The sequence below is a fragment of the Cervus canadensis genome, chromosome 1 (genome assembly GCF_019320065.1).
Source record: "Cervus canadensis isolate Bull #8, Minnesota chromosome 1, ASM1932006v1, whole genome shotgun sequence".
NCBI lineage: Eukaryota > Metazoa > Chordata > Mammalia > Artiodactyla > Cervidae > Cervus > Cervus canadensis.
The window spans coordinates 120,631,830-120,653,624 of record NC_057386.1 but is presented as its reverse complement, the minus strand read 5'-3'; the positions used below and the strand labels follow the sequence as shown (position 1 = coordinate 120,653,624).

Genomic DNA, 21,795 nt, shown 5'->3' with positions numbered 1-21,795 from the left:
TTCAGCTCTCATTGGAATGAGTAGGCACAGACCAGCTTGACATCAAAAGAGAAAGCTTCCATTTAAAGAGAGAGGTGTCACTCCAGGAAAGGTTTTTGTAAACAACCCCGAGGTATGAGAAGAAGCAGATAGGGAGTTGAGGATGACTGTCATGTGGAGTGGGCTTCCCTGATGGCTCAGACGGTAAAGAAACCACCTGCAATACAGAAGACTCAGGTTCGATCCCTGGGTCAGGAAGATCCTCTGGATAAGGGATTGGCGATCCACTCCAGTATTCTTGCCTGGAGAACTCTATGGACAGAGAAGAGTGGTGGACTACAGTCCACGGGGTCACAAAACTGGGTGATTCACACACACATACACACACACATTATGCGAAATGCTGTCCTGTTCTCAGTAGCTTTAACCCAGGGAGACAAGGGCAGGGTGAGCATCAACCAGAGTGCACAGACTGGGACAGCAGCAGAGAGTTCTCAGGAAGGTGAGCTTCTCAACACCTGTGATGAGACCCAATCGGGACCGACTGAGCGCACCTGTGATGGGACCCAACTCACTGAGCACCTCCCTTCACTGAGCAGCTTCTAAAGGTGACCTTCCTTGTTCCCCTCTAAAACACACTATCTCTCCGGGGTCCCACGGAAGAACTGAGTGAGGGGGCTTCACAGGGGCCGGGGACTGAGGAGCTCATGCCCCGCATAAAAGGGGCATCACCTCTCACTCAAGCTGTTAGCCAGCATTGAGGAATGCAGACCCAGTGTGAATGCACCTTCCAGGAACCCAAGAAAGCCAAAAATTTGGCTTTCATGTGAAACTTACAGTTTTTTAATGGTGGTAACCAATTTGGAAAAAAAAAAATTTTTTTTTTAAGTCTGTTAACTAAACGGAAGTCATCTGTATGCCTGTGGGCTGTTGTTTGTAAAATCTGACCAGAGCCTTTTTGAAGCAAGCAATATCCTGCCTCTCTGAAGCAGACAGTTTTGTGCAGAACAGTTTATAGTTGGAAGGAAATTGAAATTTCATTGGAAATTGCCATTTTTGTAGGTCACGAAATGGTTGAGTATCTGCAGTTGTACGTGGTTCAGCGTAATATTACCACACACCCTAGACTGAAATGTTCTGGTTGAAGCTTCATTCGGCTGTGAAAATGTAACACAGGCATTTGGAGCCAAACCGTACAGTGTTTCTTAAATTATAATGTACACACCAATCACCCAGAGGTCTTAAAAATGTGGATTCTGATTCATAGGTCTGGGGTGGAGACTGAGATTCTGCATTTCTAACCAGCTTTCAGATGATGTCTGTAGTCCATGGACCATACCTTACATTGCAAGTCATAGACATGGGGATTGAGACTCTGGTATATTGAGCACCTACTATGTGCCCAGCACTTTGCTGTGCTCCAGTGGTCCAAGTAAACCAGGGAACCGTGATCTCTAGAGTGATCACCATGGAGAGATTGTCTCCACAGTGCATACAATCTCACAGTTCACTAGAGTCATCCTTTTTGAGAACAAAGTTTAGTTCAGTTCATTCACTCAGTCATGTCTGACTCTTTGCAACCCCATGAACCGCAGCACGCCAGGCCCCTCTATCACCAACTCCCAGAGTTCACCCAAACCCATGTTCATCAAATCTGTGATGCCATCCAACCATCTCATCCCCTTCTCCTCTTTCCCAGCATCAGGGTCTTTTCAAATGAGTCAGCTCTTCGCATCAGGTGGCCAAAGTATTGGAGTTTCAGCTTCAGCATCAGTCCTTCCAATGAACACCCAGGACTGATCTCCTTTAGGATGGACTGGTTGGATCTCCTTGCAGTCCAAGGGACTCTCAAGAGTCTTCTCCAACACCACAGTTCAAAAGCATCAATTCTTCAGCACTCAGCTTTCTTCATAGTCCAACTCTCACATTCATACATGACCACTGGAAAAACCATAGCCTTGACTAAATGGACCTTTGTTGACAAAGTAATGTCTCTGCTTTTTAATATGCTGTCTAGGTTGGTCATAACTTTCCTTCCAAGGAGTAAGCGTCTTTTAATTTCATGGCTGCAGTCACTGTCTGCAGTGATTTTGGAGCCCAGAAAAATAAAGTCAGCCACTGTTTCCCCATCTATTTGCCATGAAGTGATGAGACCGGATGCCATGATCTTAGTTTTCTGAATGTCAAAGCCAACTTTTTCATTCTCCTCTTTCACTTTCATCAAGAGGCTGTTTAGTTCTTCTTCACTTTCTGCCATAAGGATGGTGTCATCTGCATATCTGAGGTTATTGATATTTCTCCCAGCAATCTTGATTCCAGCTTGTGCTTCTTCCAGCCCAGCGTTTCTCATGATGTGCTCTGCATATAAGTTAAATAAGCAGGGTGACAATATACAGCCTTGACGTACTCCTTTTCCCATTTGGAACCAGTCTGTTCCATGTCCTGTTCTAACTGTTGCTTCCTGACCTGCATACAGGTTTCTCAAGAGGCAGGTCAGGTGGTCTGGTATTCCCATCTCTTTCAGAATTTTCCACAGTTTATTGTGATCCACACAGTCACAGGCTTTGGCATAGTCAATAAAGCAGAAATAGATGTTTTTCTGGAACTCTCATGCTTTTTCGATGATCCAACAGATGTTGGCAATTTGATCTCTGATTCCTCTGCCTTTTCTAAAACCAGCTTGTACATCTGGAAGTTCATGGTTCATGTATTGCTGAAGCCTGGCTTGGAGAATTTTGAGCATTACTTTACTAGCATGTGAGATGAGTGCAATTATGCAGCAGTTTGAGCATTCTTTGGCATTGCCTTTCTTTGGGATTGGAATGAAAACACATTTTCCAGTCCTGTGGCCACTGCTGAGTTTTCCAGATTTGCTGGCATATTGAGTGTAGCACTTTCACAGCATCATCTTCCAGGATTTGAAATATCTCAACTGGAATTCCATCACCTCCACTAGCTTTGTTAGTAGTGATGCTTCCTAAGGCCTGCTTGACTTCACATTCCAGGATGTCTGGCTCTAGGTGAGTGATCACATCATCATGATTATCTGGGTAGTGAAGATCTTTTTTGTACAGTTTTCTGTGTATTCTTGCCACCTCTTCTTAGCATCTTCTGCTTCTGTTAGGTCCACACCATTTCTGTCCTTTATTGAGCCCATCTTTGCATGAAATGTTCCCTTGGTATATCTAATAATCTTGAAGAAATCTCTAGTCTTTGCCATTCTATTGTTTTCCTCTATTTCTTTGCATTGATCACTGAGGAAGGCTTTCTTATCTCTCCTTGCTATTCCTTGGAACTCTCATTCAAATGGGTATATCTTTCCTTTTCTTCTTAGTTACTTGCTAAAAGGTGAGTAAATGGAACTTATTAGTCTACAAATGTTTACCTTGGTAAGCAATCTGTAAGGGATCTGTGGATCCCTGCAGGGTTCTGGATTATCTGGAAATCCTGGAATTGTATGCACATCTTTTATGGCAATTTGCCCCTAACTCTCACCTGTCAGAGTGCCCTCAGATGCCAGTCCTAGAGAAGTATAAAGGAATTGGAGAAGGTTCACCAGGAGGGGAGGGATGAAGAGATTGTTGATGCCTTGGGCTTATTTTGAATAATCAAGAAATAGTATAGCTAGATAGAAGGGGCAGGTACCAAAAAGGCTTCAGCTGACATCCTGAGATTAACATTGCTGTTGAATAGAGGACCTTGAGAGGATTTCCTAATTTCACAAGAGAGGTGAGGAAAATGAGCATGTAACCTTCATTTGAGAAAAAATCATGCAAGAGGTTCGAATCAGATCTGACTCTGTCTCTCAGAACATGTGGCAAGTTCTTCCCCATCTAGAGCCTTAGTCTCCTCATCTGTAAAATGTAAGGTTAATCCAAAAACTTCCACTCTTACTGCTTATTGGGTCAAGGAGTGCTTAGTAAATCACATTAATGCTATGCTCCCCTCCTCGTGTAAATGCACATATGCATGTACTCACAAAATTTTTGGCACACAATTCCAGGATTTTCAGGGATTCCTGACCCCTGTAGGGAAGCCATAGACTCCATATTATGATGCAATAGAAAATGCCTGGAGTCCCTTTCAATTTCCAGTTACTAAAATTATAGCTGGTGATCAGGCCAGCTGAAACAAAAATACACTGTAGTATCTGGAAAGTGATAAAAGCAAAGACTTTGAGCTGTCATTATTGGTAGGTGATATGATTGCTTAAAAAAATCTGAGACAAATTCTTGTGGCTATTAAGAGTTTAGTAAGTATTTAAAATTTAAAAAGCAAAGATTTTGAGTTCCAACAAACTCATTTGGAATCCCCACCATTGACACTAGCTGGATAAACGTCTATGACTTAATGAATATCTTTGAGCCTCAGTTTCAGCATCTGTAAAATGGGAATAATAATATCATGTCCTTCATATTTGTTGCAAGAACAAAACTAGAGTTCAGTAAAGTTCTTACGTATAAAAATGTTTGAAATATTAGATTGAACTATAGGAAGTTATTGAATTTGATATTTTCAAAAAAAACCCTGCTAATTCCATATATTTCAGCCTATTTAATACAAATTTACTAAAAGGTATTGCTTGGCTAGCTGATCATATATTCAGTAAATATTTACTCTGTGTTTACTAGGTGCTAATCTAAGAAGAGAGCCAACTGCATCTTTCAAATCAAATCAGACTTTTGCTGCCTTAGAGTTAAGTGACCAACAGATGCACACCAAGCTCATACTTCCCTTAGTAAACTGTTTTTCCTTCTGTCCTTGGCTCTTGTCCCTACATCCATGCTAATACAAGATAATTGCAATTCCACTTAGCTGATCTGACTCTTGATCTTTTACTTAAGTTTAATCCACTTACATTTATTATTATTACTGATATATCTGACATATGTGAGTTATCCCTGCCATTGCAAGTTTGTGTTTTCTACTTAATGTGTTCTCCCTTTGCTGAAATTCATTTGTAGTTGATTCAAGCCTCTCTGGATGCTGTTATCTATTTGCAGGGAACTTTTGAGTTAAGGAGGGTTTCCCTGGTGGCTCGGACAGTAAAGAATCTGCCCGCAGTGTGGGAGGCCCGGGTTTGATCCGTGGGTCAGGAATATCCCTGGAAGAAGAGATGGCTACCCACTCCAGTATTCGTGCCTGGAGAATTCCGTGAACAGAGGAGCCTGGTGGGCTACTGTCCATGACTTCGCAAAGAGTTGTACATAACTGAGCGATTAACACTTTGAGTTAAGGGAACAGATATAATCATTCTTTCTTCTTTTTCCTTCCATGAGCGCCTTTTGCCATCCTCTTGACCCAGCTTCCCTGCACCAGAGGCACCCAAGGATGCCAGGCATGAGGAGAAACTAAATTAAATCTCCATTACCAGTGAGCTGCTATCTGGATGATACTGTTCTTGATGCCCTCCTGAAAATAAAAGACTCAACATTACCACTGCAGTTGACATTTACAGTTCACAAAGTGCTCTTTCCAGCATCCGTCTTATTTAATCTTCACAAAAACCTTCCAAGTAGTTGTTATTACCTTTTCAATTTCACAAAAGGAAATTGAGATTCAAAATGTGAAAGATGACTTGCCCAAGATCAAATGCCTGGTAAATAGCACAGCTGGGGAAATGAGCCAGATCAATTCTATTTGCTGTAATCCCCTTTAATTCTCAGAATTAAGAAAGTAATGGCATCAGGAAATGTTGACTCTTGAAATATACTAAAATGCAGTTAAATTATTTATTACTGCCCAAGAAGGACAATTCTGTCAAATGAGTTTCATTCACTATTTTCCTTTCCTTCACCCCATCATGTTCTATCCGCTTGTAGAAGCCAGAGCTAAAAAGTTATTCTGGATACCTCCCTCTTTCAAACCCCAGGTTTCAGTCACCAGATCTTATTGACTCAACCTCCCAAATATCTCTTAAATCTACCCACTTTCCTCCTTTCTCCCTAATCCTGACCACCATCATCTCTCATCTCTGGCCTGCAGCAGCCTCCTAACTGAGCTCCCCATAGCCAGCCTTGCTTTTCCACCCATCTTCTGTCCAGCATCTTAATAAAATCTAAATCTAACAACAGAACTTCTCTTCTCAAATACCTGCAGTGTTTGCCATTGCCGTGAGAATAAGATCCAAAATGTTTCTCTTGGCCTTCAAGATACCTGCATGATCTAGCTCCTGGAGATCCCTCCAGCTTTGTAAGACCTTGGCTTTCTTCTCCTATCCCAGTGGACTTTGTCCAGGGCCTCCAGCCTGCTCCTTCCCACACCTCAGTGCTTTGTCTCTTCTACTCTTTGCTCCCACCACCCACCCTTTCATCTGGCCCATTCTGTATTCCTGACTCTTCCTCCAGGAAGCCTTCCCTAACCACCACCACTCTGACTGTTAAGTGTCCTCCCATGGTCCCATCAGCACCCTGTTTTTCCACTTTGTTCTACTCACTACACTTGTCATTAATCTCACTCTCCATTCCCTGCTTCACTCCTGGCTTGGGAGATCCGAGGATAGGAATGCTATCTGTCTTGTCTACCTTACATTTTCAGTGCCAAGCTTCTTGCTGGCCCAGTTGAGACCTTGGTAAGGGTTAGTGAATGAATAGATGATGTGAATGACAAAGGAAAGAAGACAGGAAGGGAAGGAGCAAAAAGAAGTGGAAGAAGAAAAGAAAGTAAAAGGGGGTAAGGTTTATTGAGGATAGGAAATATGTGCCATTTCCTTGTAATGATTCTTAAGAAATGTTTCAGAGACCACTGGTAATATATGTTTCCTTTAAAAAAAAAATTTATACCAGATCTTGGTTATGGCACTGGGGATCTTTAGTTGTGGCATTTGAACCTTTAGTTGTGGAATTTGTTAGTAGTTCCCTGACAAGGGATCGAACTGAGGCCCCCTGCATTGAAAGCATAGTCTTAGCCACTGGACCACCAGGGAAGTCCCAGTTTGTTTCTTTTTTATAGTAAGGAGGCTGTCCTCTTGGCCATGATTCTGTTCACCTATCTGGGCTGAACTACTTCATTTTCCTTGAGGTGTCATCTAAAGTGACTCTTAAAATAATAGAAGCACCATGCACTTTGCGTGGACTGTCCCATCAAATGTTTTCCATCCACTTATTCCATGTAACTTCTTTCTCCTGCTTGACGGATGAGGAATCTGAGGCTAGTATGTGGCAGAGGAGGGTCACAAACCCTTGTCTTTCAAACCCCAGTGCAAATGCCTTCAACCCCCACCTGACAATGTCGGTGATGGGGTGTGTCTAGCAAGAACAGGGGCAGAGGTACATCCTTCAGGACTTTGCGCCACTGGGCGGGGGGGGGGGGGGTCCACAGATGGAAGAATTTAAGACCCTAGCCCCGAACCCTTAAATTTTCAGTCTGTGTGATGGATATAGTGCTCTACAGCTGGCTGAACTTGTTCATAAAAACAAGCTTTGCAAAATGAAGATGGAATGAAGGTTTCATAATTCCCCAGATCTATTCCAACATGGGGATGATAGCCGTGAAACTCCCTCCTGATGATGGACCAGACCAGTGATACCCCAGCCCCCTCCCACTGGTGATGACTCATCACGAAATCCCAGGGCCCAAGTTTCTGGCTGTCTCTCGAGTGCCACATTCCGACACAACGAATCCTGTTCTCTTGGTATTCCTAGAAAGGAGCCCGTGACAGGCTCCCATTCCATTGGAAAGCAGGACCAACCTGTGTGTCCACAGCACTGACCTGATCCTCCTGCACAAAGTACTTTAGGGAACATATGTCCCTGGGATACTCCAGACAGCCAGTAGAATAAAATCTGCTTGCATTTTAATAATTAGTAAAAGAAGTGAGGCAGGAGAAGCTCCATTAACTGAGCACTTACCATTCTGTATGGCGCATTGTAAGAACTCGGAAAATACTCATTATTATCTCATTCCGTCCTCACACACACACGCCCTGAGGAGGTGCCATTATCACTCCCATTTTATAGATGCAAAACCGTGACTCAGAGAGGTTAAGTAACTTGCTGACCATCACAAAGCTACATGGGGAAACTAGGGTTCAAATACAAAATAATCTGATTTCAAAGACCTTGTCTTTTTTTTTAAGTTTTTTTAAAAAATTTATTTTTAAAATATTGCTGACTTTTTAAATGTTTTGTTTTTCCAGATTTAAGGAAAGCTTTTTCTTTTTTCTCTTAAGCTAACTCTGATTTACAGCAATTCGATAAAATGTATCTTTGTGAAAACGATTAAACATTTTGATTTTTCTCCCTACCTGATCCCCCCACCCCAGAATTCAGAGACTGAGTATTCTTATTTTCATGGAAATATAGTTATTTGTCTAAGTTCACTAACAATCTTTTTGTTCATTGGAGTTTAGACTTGTCGTCTTATTAAAGCTGGTACAAAAGCACAGTAAAAAAATAAACAATATGAAAGAATATATAATAAAAGGGAACTTCCTCCTCCCACCCAACCTTTTGCCTCCCTGTCCCCTTTCCCAGCAGCCACCTGTGACCAACATCTTGAGTATTTTTCCAAAGATATTGAGTACATCTCCAAGCTTACACGGAAGTATAGATGAATACATGCAATGGGTCCGCAAATATATTTATGTATTGGTGTTCTCTACCTTGTTTTTTAATTTAACTATGTCTTAAGGATCATTCCCCATTGGTCCTTTATTATTTGTTATTATTATTGTCTGTGCCACACAACATATGGGATCCTAGTTCCCCAACCAGGGATCGAACCAACGCCCCCTGAATTGGAAGCTGGGAGGCTTAACCACTAGACGGCCAGGGAAGTGCCCCCTTATTGGTCCTTATAGATCTAATCTCCCCTTATTTAATGCCTGCACTGTATTCCATTGCATGGATGTGCCATAGTTTATGTAGAAGTTCTCTATTAATGGATACTCAGATTTTCCAGTCTCTTGATATTCTGAACAACCCTGTGTGTGTGTGTGTGTGTGTGGTGTGTGTGTGTGTAAGGATGTTCCTTTCAGTTTATCTGCAGGGGAAAGTCCTAAGAATTGAATTGCCAGGCCAAAAATCCATGTATTTTCAATTTTTGTGTAGATACTGTCAATCTGCTGTACAAAGAGGCTATACAAAGCATGATAGATGGGAGTGTAAATTTCTCAAAGCCTCACATCAGAGTGTACTGTCAAACTCTATAAACAGTCCTTCATCCTCACGCTCCTGACTCTAAACGATGCTCCTTCCTGCCCCGATGATCTGTGAACATTAGATCTGAGACGATCAGGAACAAACTGTAGCCATGAAATGGGGAATTACTACGTGACTGGGGAGACCCCCCTGGCACCAGGCTGTTTGTGTCTCTGGGATCCCCAAGACACAGAACGCCAACCTACCCCTACCCCCCACCAGCAGCTTACAGAGGTTGGAGGATTTGTAGCTATGACTTGCCAGCGTGGGAGAAAGCACGTCATTTTGATTCCCAGGGGGTGTTCTCTCTGGGGAAAGACTGCAAATTAGCAGTTCAGGAGATGTAAGGAAGTTGGTTGGTTGCTGTGTTTTGTGGTTTGGTGGTTTTTTTGTTTTTTTTTTAAAGAGCACAGTTGGGTTACAGTTTTGGTCTTTTGTTTGTGTTGGGGGTGGCAGTATCCTGTCTTGCTTTTTAAGACATGGAGGGCTTGGGATTTGTTTTTAAATGAGATTGGAGGGACATGGGAACCAGGGTTGTGACTCCTTTAGAGATTTTGTGGGTGCTTAAAGTGAAAACAGCCAGTTCACAGGCTGTGTCGTTTTCTTTAATATTTAATGGTATACACATTTAGATGACTTTAATAATTTGTTGTTGTTGTTCAGTTGCTAAGTTGTCTTTGTGACCCCATGGACTGTAGCACACCAGGCTTCCCTGTCTTTCACTATCTCCCAGAGCTTGCTCAACCTCATGTCCATTGAGTTGGTGATGCTCTCTAACCGTCTCATCCTCTGTCGTCCCTTTCTCCTCCTGCCCTCAATCTTTCCCAGCATCAGGGTCTTTTCCAGTGAGTCAGCTGTTTGCATCAGGTGGCCAAAGTATTGGAGCTTCAGCTTCAGCATCAGTCCTTCCAATGAATATTCAGAGTTGATTTTCTTTAGGATGGACTGGTTTGATCTCCTTGCCATCCAAGGGACTCTCAAGAGTCTCCTCCAGCACCACAATTCAAAAGCATCAATTCTTTGGCCCTCACTCTTCTTTATGGTCCACCTCTCACATCTGTACATGACTGCTAGAAAAACCATAGCTTTGACTATATGGACCTTTGTCAGCAAAGTGTCTGGTTTTTAATATACTGTCTAGGTTTGTCATAGCATTTCTTCCAAGGAACAAGCATCATTTCATGGCTGCGTGACCATCAGCAGTGATTTTGGAGCCCAAGAAAATAAAATCTGTCAAGGTAGTCAGTGCAAAGTCTGTCTCCCTCCTACTAGTGATGTCCAGAATTCCATCTAAGATGTAGCCAGTGACACCCATTCCTTCCAGAACATTCTCTCCACTTACCATGTACAGAATGTATGCTTTTGCACCATTCTTTTTTCACCTAGTGGTATATCTTGGAGCTCATATCCCACCTGTAAAAAGAGATCTGTGTCACTTTTTAAATGAAACGTGTTGCACAGGTGGGTTAGATTTCAAATGACATTCAGACAGCAAGCTGTTGGGTTCTGGACAACCAGCCTAGGTGACACCCTACTCTCTCTCTTCACATGGTTTGAGGTGGGTTTTCTCCCCGCCCCCCACCCCACTCCTGCTATCCAGTGGTCAACCTTAATAAATGGCAAGATGTTTGCTTTTACCCTCTGTGTCATTTTCTGACTTCTTTAGAAAGCAGAATTATCTTCTTTCTGCCTAGATTATCAGTAGATGCTTGAGGGGACCTAAGGGGCAGTGGGGGTGCAGGGAGGCCCTCTGGTCCAGGCACCACGAGGGTCAGACTCTAGACCTCCACTACCCAATGGCAATACAATGTGAGCACATATCTGATTTTTTTAACTGTACAGTAGTTGCATATAAAAGCACTGAAAGCAACAGTTGAAGTTATTTTTTCATAATAACTGTGCTTAATCCAGTATACCCAAAGCATTATCCTTTCAACATATAGTCAATATTGGGAAATTATTGAGCTATTTGACATTCTTTTTTTTCCTCCTAGTCTTCAAGACCCCATGTAGATTTCACCCTTAGGTCACATCTCCAGGAATCAGTCACAATTTAGGGGTTCAATGGCCACATGTTGCTGGTGGCTGCTCTATTGGACAGACAGCTCTTGACACCCCAACTGTGGCTGATCCATGATGAATGAGTACCCTCCTCCCTTCTCCGGGCCTCTGTGTCCTTATTTTTGAGTGTGGGAGTTGGACAATCTTTTGGATTTTAGTGGCTATTCATCATCCTCATGTCCATGGACTTCCAGTGCTAATAATGAAATGAATGGGTAGCTTAATCTCAACCTCTGTAAAATGGAGACCATTGAATGTGATGAGGCAGGGTGAGAATGGAAAGTATGGCAGCCAATGAGGTGTGTTTGGGGGGAGGCATCGTCTTAGGGGATCGTCTTTAGGGTTAAGTGTGTGCCCAGCACCCGCTCGCTTAGAGCCAGGGCAGTCTTCCAGTTTGCTTCTCTGAACCCCAGTCCCCTTGTCTTTCTGTAATTGTTATTGTTTAGTCGCTCAGTCATGTCTGACTCTTGTGACCCCAAAGACTGTAGCCTACAAGACTCCTCTATCTATGGGATATCCAAGGCAAGAATACTGGGGTGGGTTGCCATTTCCTTCTCCAGGGGAATCTTCCCAACCCAGGGATTGAACCTGCATCTCTTGCTTCATAGGCAGATTTTTTTTTTCCTGCTGAGCCAGCTGGGAAGCCTGTCTTTCTGTAAAATGGGGATAAAACTGACATGTGCTTTACATGGTCACTGTCAGGATGAAATAAGACACCCGTGTGGAGGGCTCGCGCTGTGCTTGTGTGAGTGCTCAGTCACTTCAGTCATGTCCGACTCTGCGTCCCAATGGAACTGTAGCCCACCAGGCTCCTCTGTCCATGGGATTCTTCAGGCAAGAATACTGGAGTGGGTTGCCATGCCCTCCTCCAGGAGATCTTCCTGACCCAGGAATTGAACCCATGTCTCTTACGTCTCCTGCACTGGCAGGCTAAACTCTCCATCACTGGGAACTGCTACCATCACCGTCCTGCATGCAGACATGGGCCCAGGATGGGGCGGGGGTGGCGTGCCCAAGGTCACACAGTGAGATGGTAGTAGCAGACGCTGGCCTATTTTGGCTCCCTCCTTCTTCCTGGCAGTCGTCCTCGAAAGTCAGCCGTGAATTTCCTCCACAGCAAGGTACTCCCGAAACCACTGAACTACTCCAGTGAGGCCTGGGTCCAAGTATTGTTTCCATGGCATGTGCCGTGGTGTGCGCGCGCATGTGCCGTGTTTAAAATCACAGCTCCAAGAGTCGGAGGCTGGGTTGGCAGGATACCCAGCACCCACCCGTCTCCCTGTATTCTGCGCCATGTATCATGAGCGGCGTGAGATTTCTCTGTGCTTTCAAGCCTCAGCCCCCTCCTGGCACATGACGTGCCTTTGGAGAGGCTGCGACAGAGTAGCAAGCACACGGAGTCAAGGGCAGGGAGCCGGAACCATTACATATTACACGACAGTGGTAAGAAGCCATTTCTTCTGAGCACTCGCTTTGTGACATTACTGAAACCCATGCACTTACTATTTTATTCAATCCTCCCAGTTACCCAGGGAGTGAAGAATTACTTAAGGAGCCCATTTTACACATACAGAAACTGAGGTTCAGAGAAAATAAAGAACTCACCCAGAAACACACAGATAGAGCCAGAAAGGGCCTTAAAGATCTTCCCTGTGGCAGAAGGGTGGCCAGCCGTCCCGGAGGCCCAGGTTTGAGGAGACACTGTGGATACTGGGCATTCACAAAGCAGGACAGACGCGTCTCCATCTAGCACCTTAGTATATTCTTTGCGGATGTCAAACCTGATCCTGGACAGGACGGGGGTGAAGGTGTGTTTGGGGGGAGGGAAAAGAGGGATATTATTAAGGGGGGTTGTCCTTAAGATTAGGATTGTCCCTGATGAAGGTTCAGAATCCACTTGCTTAGACCTAGAGCTTGTTTACCCCCCACCCTGACTCTCAGTAGATGCTGAATATCACTGCCTCACTGAAGCCCTGCCTCTTTCCATTCCTTCTAAAGATCAAGTTGTCTTTCTTGGGACAAGGTCTAAAAAACAGCACTTCAATTTCCCAATTCCCATCCAGCCAGCAGCCCCCTCTGCCAATTTAGAAAGCAGCTGAGGAAGAGAGAGGAGAAGCTAGGAGTGACCAGGGAGATCTGCGGGCTTGCCTTATTTCTTTTTTCTTAAGCCAAGTCCCAGCTCTGTCCTTTAGTAAGTTGTGTTTTTCTTATTTATTTTTTATTGAAGGATCATGGCTCTACAGAATTTTGTTGTTTTCTGTCAAACCTCAACATGAATCAGCCATAGGTGTACATATATCCCCTCCCTTTTGAACCTCCCTCTCATCTTCCTCCCCACCCCAACGCTCTAGGTTGATACAGACCCCCTGTTTGAGTTTGCTGAGCCATGCAGCAAATTCCCATTGGCTATCCATTTTACATAGAGTGATGTAAGTTTCCATGTTACTCTCCATACATCTCACCCTCTCCTCCCCTCTCCTCATGTCCATAAGTCTGTTCTCTATGTCTGTTTCTCCATTGTTGCCCTGTAAATAAATTCTTCAGTACCATTTTTCTAGATTCCATACATATGCGTTAGAATATGCTATTTATCTTTCTCTTTCTGACTCACGTCACTCTGTATAATAGGTTCTAGGTTCATCCACCTCATTAGAACTCACTCACATGAGTTCCTTTTTATGGCTGAGTGATATTCCATGTCGCTCAGTCATGTCCAACTTGTTTGCGACCCCATGGATATAGCTCGCCAGGCTCCTCTGCTCACGGAATTTCCCAGGCAAGAATACTGGAGTGGGTTGCCGTTTCCTCCTCCAGGGGATCTTCCTGACCCAGGGATCGAACCCATGTCTTCTCCATCTCCTGCACTGGTGGGCGGATTCTTTACCACTGAGCCACCTGGGAAGCCATTGTGTATATGCACCACATCTTCTTTATCCATTCATCTGTCAATGGACTTCTAGGTTGCTTCCATGTCCCAACTATTGTAAATAGTGCTGCAGTGAACAATGGAATGCATTTGTCTCTTTCAATTTTGGTTCCCTCAGGGTATGTGCCTAGGAGTGGGATTGCTGGGTCATGTGATGGTTTTATTCCTAGGTTTTTAAGAACTGTCCATACTGTCTTCCATAGTGGCTGTATCAATTTACATTCCCACCAACAGTGCAAGAGCATTCCCTTTTCTCCACACCCTCTCCAGCTTTTTTTTTTTTTTCAGCATTTATTTTTTAATGCAGTGTTTTTTTTTTTAATGCAATGTCTCAATTAGTTATTTTTCTTAATAATTTTATTTATTTTTGGTTGTGTTGGGTCTTTGTTGCTGTGCGGGCTTTTCTCTAGTTGTGAGGAGTGGGGGCTACTCTCTAGTTGCGATGCAGGCTTCTCATTGTGGCGGCTCTCTTGCTGCAGAGCACCGGGGCTCCAGGGCAAGCAGGCTTCGGTAATTGTGGCCTATGGGCTCAGTAGTTGTGGTTCCCAGGCTCTAGAGCACAGACTCAGTAGTGGTGGTGTACGGGCTTAGTTGTTCTACGGCCCACGGGATCTCCCCAGATCAGGGATTAACCCATGTCATCTGCATTGGCAGGTGGATTCTTTACCACTGAGCCACCAGGAAGGTCCCTTTGGTAAGTTCTGGCTGAAGCCAGTATGGGGTAGAAGCAAGCTGGGGGCCCCTACCTCCCGAAGAGCTCACCGTCAAGTCCCTTCTTGAATTAAAAAATGGAGCCCAATGCCAAACTAGAACACCCAAGAGATTTGGAGGTCCCAGCTGTCTCTGCCTTCAACTCAACAATGAGCATCCTGGGTTTGGTACCCGGAAGAAATGGGTACCATGAGAGCTCCGGGAGAGTTAAGGAAACCAGAGCCCAGGGTGGGGGCGGGTAGGGAGGTGGACCAATCCTCCCCAGTGAGGAAGGACATAGCAGTTCGGGCCGGTTTTCTCTGCAGGCCAGAAGGCCAGCAGCAAGATGCCGAAAGACTCTCAGCCTGTCAACACACGGGCCACATGGGCCACACAGGCTCACACAGCAGAGAAATGACACAGCAGGAGGGCGATGCATGAATACACAGACACACACACACACACACACACACACAGCGACGCCAGATGGAGAGAGCAGCCCAGGCTGGGTCTGGGTATTCATGACTCCCTCACCCACACAGAGGGGCTGGCGGAGTTACATAATGCAAGCTGCAAAAGGGAGAGGCTGAACTTGCTAACCACCACCCTCCCTTGAGGGGGATCTGGGAGGTAGTGCCTCTTTCTCGGGGTGCAGGGGGAGTTATCCTCACCCACCCCCTGCTTTCAGAGGCAGCAGGAGTTTATCGGCTGCCTCAGCCCTGGGGTGACCCCGGAAAGTTGCTAAAAGGGAAACAAGGGAGTGTCGCTTTGTCAGTAGCAGCAGATAAGGGCTCCCTCCTTGGGCGAAGGAGTTTTGAGGATGCTGACGGCAAGGGGTGCCGGGGCAGAGAGGAAATGGAGGCTGGAGCTGGGGGGTAGGAAAAGAGATGAAGGGATTTCTGCTACCTCCCACCCTGCCCCACTCCACCCGTAACCCACAGGTCACCTGCCCCAATCCAGACACATAAGATGTGCTTCCATAGCTGCTCCCTGGGCCCATGCCATGGGTGCACACACCTCACCTGGGCTACAGCATCTTCAGTTGGCCTCCCTGTGGTCCTTCGGCACTCCAACCGCTTCTCTGAGTCTGGTGAAGCTGGTGGGAGTCGCAAAAGTCACTAGATTATAAATTGTTAAAAACTAGAGTGTTTAAAAGCTCAGACTCAAGAATGGAGCAGATCTGAGTTCAAGTCCTCCCACCACCATCCTTCTCCACCTGACCTTGGACAAGTCACTGAACCTTCCCAAGCTTCAGTCTTCTCGTCTGTTGAAGGGTGAACTGTGAAGATCAAAGGAGGAAAAAAATACACTGTACGAACATATGCACTCAATGAGTGTTCGCTGTCTTTTGGGATTTTTCTTGTTCCACAAATATTTGTTGCACACCAGCTCTGTGTTTATCTAACCCTAGGGGGACACAGTCCACACCTCCTAATGTTTCTCTGTTAGGATTTCAGATGTCTGTGATACACAAATGCCCTCCAGAGTTTGACGTGGGCCTGTGTCTTTGGTATTTATTATACCAATTTTGGCTTATCATGGGATGGAGTGTGGCCAAGTCTGTCCTTTTGAACCTGAAATAAGTGAATCATTACAAAAATGATGGTCCTAAAGTCCAGCTGACCTCCCTCATCCATGGTTCTGTAGAAGGTGACATCATTTCCTGTTGATGGGTTTGCATTGGGGGCTTTGGGAGTGGTGGGAATGGAGAGCCCCACACCCCACAGTCCTTGTCGGTCAAGCTCCTGACCTGAGGATGGAAAAATATTGCAAAAAGCAGAGAGGCAAAGGCTGCATGACAGGGTTGGAGCGCTGACCTCTTCCAGTGAAAAAAAGATGAGAGGTCTTAGGGTTCTTGCCATTTAATTTCTGGGGCTGACTCCTCAGTGGTTTCCCCAAGGAGCCCCCCGCTGTCACAGGGCTTTGATCATGGAAATGAAACCAAGCAATATGCAGCCACCTGCGAGTGTGCCTGCCCACCCCCCCCCCCGCCCCCCGCCCCAGAGGAAGAAGAATTTTGTGTCTAGGTTGTCTTCGGAGCTCCAGAGCATTTTATGGCTAGACTCTCAGTTGGCTGCGTTTCCCATGTTAGTTTTAAAGGTGGTCTTGGGCGTCCCACATCCATCTCTTTTTTTTTTTAATCCTTTTCCTCCCCTCCCTTGTTCCTTCTCTTGACCTCAGGAAGCCCTGGATCGGATCTGCCTCTAACAGGCTGGCGATGCCCAGTGGGTAGTCCGCGCTAGCATGCGTCACCCCTAGGCACAGCCACCAGACACATCTCCTCCCGGATCCGCCTGACCTGTGGCATAGGGACTCATCCCACCGCTTCCCCTGACGTCTGCCTGATCAACCAACGCTTCCTTAGAGACCAAGGAAGGAGGCAGACGCAGGAAATCATGCCACCAACGGCCCGACAGCAATGAGCGAGTGACGCCGAGTTGACGTCAGAGGCACAGAAGACCAGCCGGAGAGCAGCTCCCCGTCTGGGCTCCAGCCCTGCAGCGCCAGCCCCCCGGCTCCTCCCGGCGCAGCCTGAAGCCCGGCCGCTCCTGGGGACCTGGCCTTGGCCTGACCCGTTTTGAGGTCTGTGGACCCTTGGACACTAGACACCATGGAGAGCCACATGTTCAGCGTTCAGCAGATCCAACCCAACGTCATTTCTGTCCGCCTCTTCAAGCGCAAAGTGGGGGGCCTGGGGTTCCTGGTGAAGGAGAGGGTGAACAAGCCACCTGTGATTGTCTCTGACCTGATCCGAGGGGGCGCCGCGGAGCAGAGCGGCCTCATCCAGGCCGGGGACATCATTCTCGCCGTCAACGGCCAGCCCTTGGTGGACCTGAGCTACGACAGCGCCCTGGAGGTACTCAGGGGGATTGCCTCCGAGACCCACGTGGTTCTCATCCTCAGGGGCCCTGAGGGCTTCACCACGCACCTGGAAACCACCTTCACCGGGGATGGGACCCCCAAGACCATCCGGGTGACCCGGCCCCTGGGTCCCCCCACGGCAGCCGTTGACCTGTCCCACCAAGCATCAGCCGGCAGAGAGCAGACACTGGCGGTGGACGGGGCCACAGGTCCCGGCAATGGGCCCCAGCATGCGCCAGACCCAGGGCAGGAAGCCGGCTCACTCGCCCATGCCAATGGCCTGGCTGCCAAGCCCCCAGGCCAGGACCCTGCCAAGAAAAGTGCCAGGGTCACCCTCCAGGCCAGCGGGGAGAACAATAAACTGCTCAAAGAGATAGAGCCTGTCCTGAACCTTCTCACCAGTGGGGGCAGAGCGATCAACGGAGGGGGACCTGCCAAGACAGAGACCAAGGACGTGGAAATCCAGGTGGACAGGTAAGCTCCTGGGGTACGTGTGTTGTACGCAAGCATGTGTGGCAACTCAGTCTCACAGCCCGGGAGCCAAGCTGAGTGTCTCAGGCATCTGAGCACACATACACCCGCTTAACCCCCCTTGCCTCTTGCCCTGGAAATTGCCATTGCGAAATGCAATGGGCATGTCTAGTGCGTACCTCTTGCCATGAAACCCAGAGCTCATAACCATGGTAGCTGAGGCCCCATCTTCCAGCACCCCCACAAGGTGGGTATTTTTGCAATCCACATTTCAAAAGTGAGAAGACTGAGGCTCAGATGGTGCAGCCTTCCCTGAGGTCACTGCATAAGGAGAGGCGCCTGGGCATGGCCGACCTGGGTGTGGATGGATGCTGAGAATCTGGGGAGAGAGAGGAAGAGCTGGGTGCTGGGCGACCCTCAGCCCAAACTGGCTCTCTTCTGGGGGCAGCCCATCCAGGGCAAGAAAACGTCAAAAGAGAGAAACTGGAGACAAAGTAGAGAATTAGTGCCCACTCCCCAAAACACTGGCATTGCTCCGATTACATGGAAGCTAAGGCCAGCAGTTGAAGAACAGGGTACAGGGTATGAAAGACTTCCCTGGGGGTCCAGTGGTTAGGGCCCCATTCTTCCCCTGCAGGGGCCACAGGCTCAATGCCTGGTCAGGAAACTAAGATCCCACATGCTGAGTGGTATGGCCAAAAAATTAAAAAAAAAAAAAAACAGAACAGAACTGGGTACCAGCCCCGCTGTATTTGCCGGATTGGCATTTTCTGACCCTCTGGGGGAGGAGGGCGGCTGCACAGTCGGTGAGGAGCAGATGGGCCAGGTGGTGGGGAAATAGGAGACCCAGGAGACACGAGTTCGATCTTGGGTTGGGAAGATCCCCTGGAGTAGGAAAATGGCAACCCACTCCAGTATCCCTGCCTGAAAAATCCCATGAATAGAGGAGTCTGGCAGGCTGCAGTCCAAAAGATCGCAAAGAGTTGGTCACAACTGAGCAACTGAGCAAACACACGCATGGAGGGAGGCAGGTTTTCTCTCTGCCTTCTTCCACTCCCCTCTAAGGTCTAGCACTGACACTACAGCCCACAATGTTACTAGGCAGATCCTGTGAGCCACAGAGGGAGGCTCTGGCCTGAGGTCCCCAGAAATCCAGGCCAAGCTTTCCCAGTCCTCTTCTCAAGGACCCCTGAGAGTCCCAAGGGCATTCAGAGGTCACTGGGAAATCCTGTGGGGACCTGAATTGACTAGCTCCCAGGCCCCTGCCTGTATTCATATAGGAAGTGTTCACAGAGGATCTGCTCTGTGCAGGTACTCTTCTGGGCCCTGGACTAGACAAGGACAAGTCCTCTGGGGGGGTGACTGAAATAGACAAACTCCCTGACTTGGGGAGCTTGCAGTGCAGTGGGGAAGCCAAAGAAGAAGCGAGATGTTAGCGCTGTAAATCATTAGTCATATGTGCTGAGGAGATAAATAGATCGGGGAAGGGCTAGGAAGTGTTGGGGAGGGTAACATTGCAGGTGGGAAGCTGGCAGGTCACACTAGGAAGGCAACATGGGAGGACCCGGAGAAAGGGGCGGGGGAGGCTCACAGCTGCAGCGGGGGGGGCATCCAGGCAGAGGGAACGGCAGGTGCCAAGGTCCTGAGGTGCACTTGTGCCTTCAAGGGACCCAGTCCTGGCACGGCAGCCCCCAGACCGCCCACTGTGCACCCCCGTCTGTGGAAGCCCACCCTGGCCACCATTGCATCCTGGGGCTTTTCCAGCATCTCACGCCTGGCCAAAAACTGAGCCAATGCCAGCAAGACCCCCAAGGAGGAACATGGAGGCTCTGTCGGAAGGCCTGTGCAGAGGGCGACAGAGGGCACCCCCTGCCCGCCCAGCTCCCGCCTCCCACCCACTCCTCCTCTCTCCTGCGAGCTCCCCACAGACACCCTGGTGTCTCTGCCCTACCCTGGTCCCATCTCCACGAGAGACAGAGAGACTTAGGCCCCGTACACAGGGCGTGGTGTGACCCTCTTGGTGGGACAGATGATTTGGGGGTCCCCAGTGGCCTCATGTCCATTTCCAGAGCTGGAGGCCAGGATCACATCCTCAGGGTTCTCCCCGTGGCAGTGACCTGGCATCTCATCCTCCCACAACCAGCACAGGAGCCACCCCCCCGCTCCAGGCTAGAACCCACTTCCCAGGGGTCCCCATGTGACATGTCCCCTGTGACATACTCGGTGGAGATGGCGGGTGTAGCCGTGAGGTAGTTTCTGGGCAGCCAATGGGCACTCCCAAGTCTCACCCCGTGGGCTTGAGTTCTAAGGCAGCTAGAGACTCCAGAATCAATCACTGGCCTTCTTTTCTAGGCGGCATCAGAAGTGCCCGTCCTCAGAGGCTCCTGGGCATGGCCTCTCCCCGCCGAATCCTATACGTGCCCCGCCCATCCTCAGCACCGCCTCTTGCAGAAGCAGGAGTGAGACCATGAATAGGACCATCTCACCTTGCATGCCAGTGGAGCCCCTGGGTCTAATGTCCCGTATGCTTGGTTCTGATTCTCAACTAGGCGTGGGGTGTGAGCCTCAGAACCCCAAGGGCTCTGTTTCAGCCCCACCCCAGCCCCGGAGTCTGACTCTCCAGTTATGAAGTAGAGAAGTCCCTTCTATAGGTGGGAGCTGCATGCTCCATCCAAGGAGCAAATACTAGCAAATACCCTCTCCTAGCCTGCAGTCTAGGACATAAAGGCTGCGGACAGGGCCCCAGGCTGGGATGAGGTCCTTGAGTCCCATGAACTTTAATGGGAGCTCATTTGGTAGCCAGGCCCCAAGGGGCCTCTCCAAACACCACCTCGGGGAAGCAGCCTTTGTGTCCCCAAGAATGAGGGAGAGATAGACCCGTCTGCCCGGGGGTGCTGCTCCCACAGACCCATTTCCCACCTCAGGAGGTGACATCTGAGCTCTCAGCTGCCCTCATCCATCAGGGAACTCCTTCCAGGGACCCAGCATCACCTGCAGTGTGATTGACCACAAGTAGCCGAAAAAACTGCTTTGGTAGAGATACGTTTTGGGAGAAAGTGACCCAGGGCAAGTATGTGCCTCCACAAAAGCCACTGAGATGAATGGCTCTAAGGATGAGTAATATTATGTAATAGCATGTGTTCCCCCCCGGCTCCATAGCTGGATGCAAAGCTCCCCCTCTTCACTCTGTTTTTTTAACAAATATTTTGAAATGCCCCCTTCACTAACCAGAAGCTCCTTCATGGAGCATGTAGCCTACCCACACTTTACATTTTTTAAATCAGTATAATGCCCTAATGATAAAATAAAGGCGATAGAGCATAAAAGTCATTTATAATAAAAGAGCCTGTAATTTAACATATCAGCGCACAGGCACGGCTCCACCAGAATGTCACATGTTGGCACCTAAAGATAGAATCACTGCAAACACGATGCAGATTGACACAGGTGTGTTGTGTTGGCAACTTAGACACCACCTGCAACACAGCGTCACCTTGGTGATGCGATTTTCCCAAATGGCGAATGATTCCTGGTAAAACGATGTCCTGTCTTTGATTTCCCAATAGTTGCAAGTTCAGTAGAATTTAAAGTTGAATTTATACATAAACCCACATTGAGATTTTGGCTGAGAAATTGAAGCATGTTTCATGTTTTTATTTTTGTTTT

At 47.5% G+C, this 21,795-nt stretch overlaps 1 protein-coding gene across 6 annotated transcripts in view; it reads left to right on the top strand.

Moving 5' to 3' along the window:
- NOS1 (nitric oxide synthase 1) overlaps positions 1–21,795 on the top strand; it is a 197,232-nt gene that overhangs the window by 81,649 nt on the left and 93,788 nt on the right. For 5 of the 6 annotated variants that reach the window (XM_043440047.1, XM_043439998.1, XM_043440009.1 and 2 more), the window contains one exon: positions 16,978–18,132. In XM_043440047.1, coding sequence (XP_043295982.1) covers positions 17,408–18,132 — 725 coding nt within the window. In that variant the 5' untranslated portion in view covers positions 16,978–17,407. Of the gene's footprint in view, positions 1–14,778; positions 14,801–16,977; positions 18,133–21,795 lie in introns of those variants that run through there. The other variant, XM_043440038.1, reaches the window with a different exon arrangement.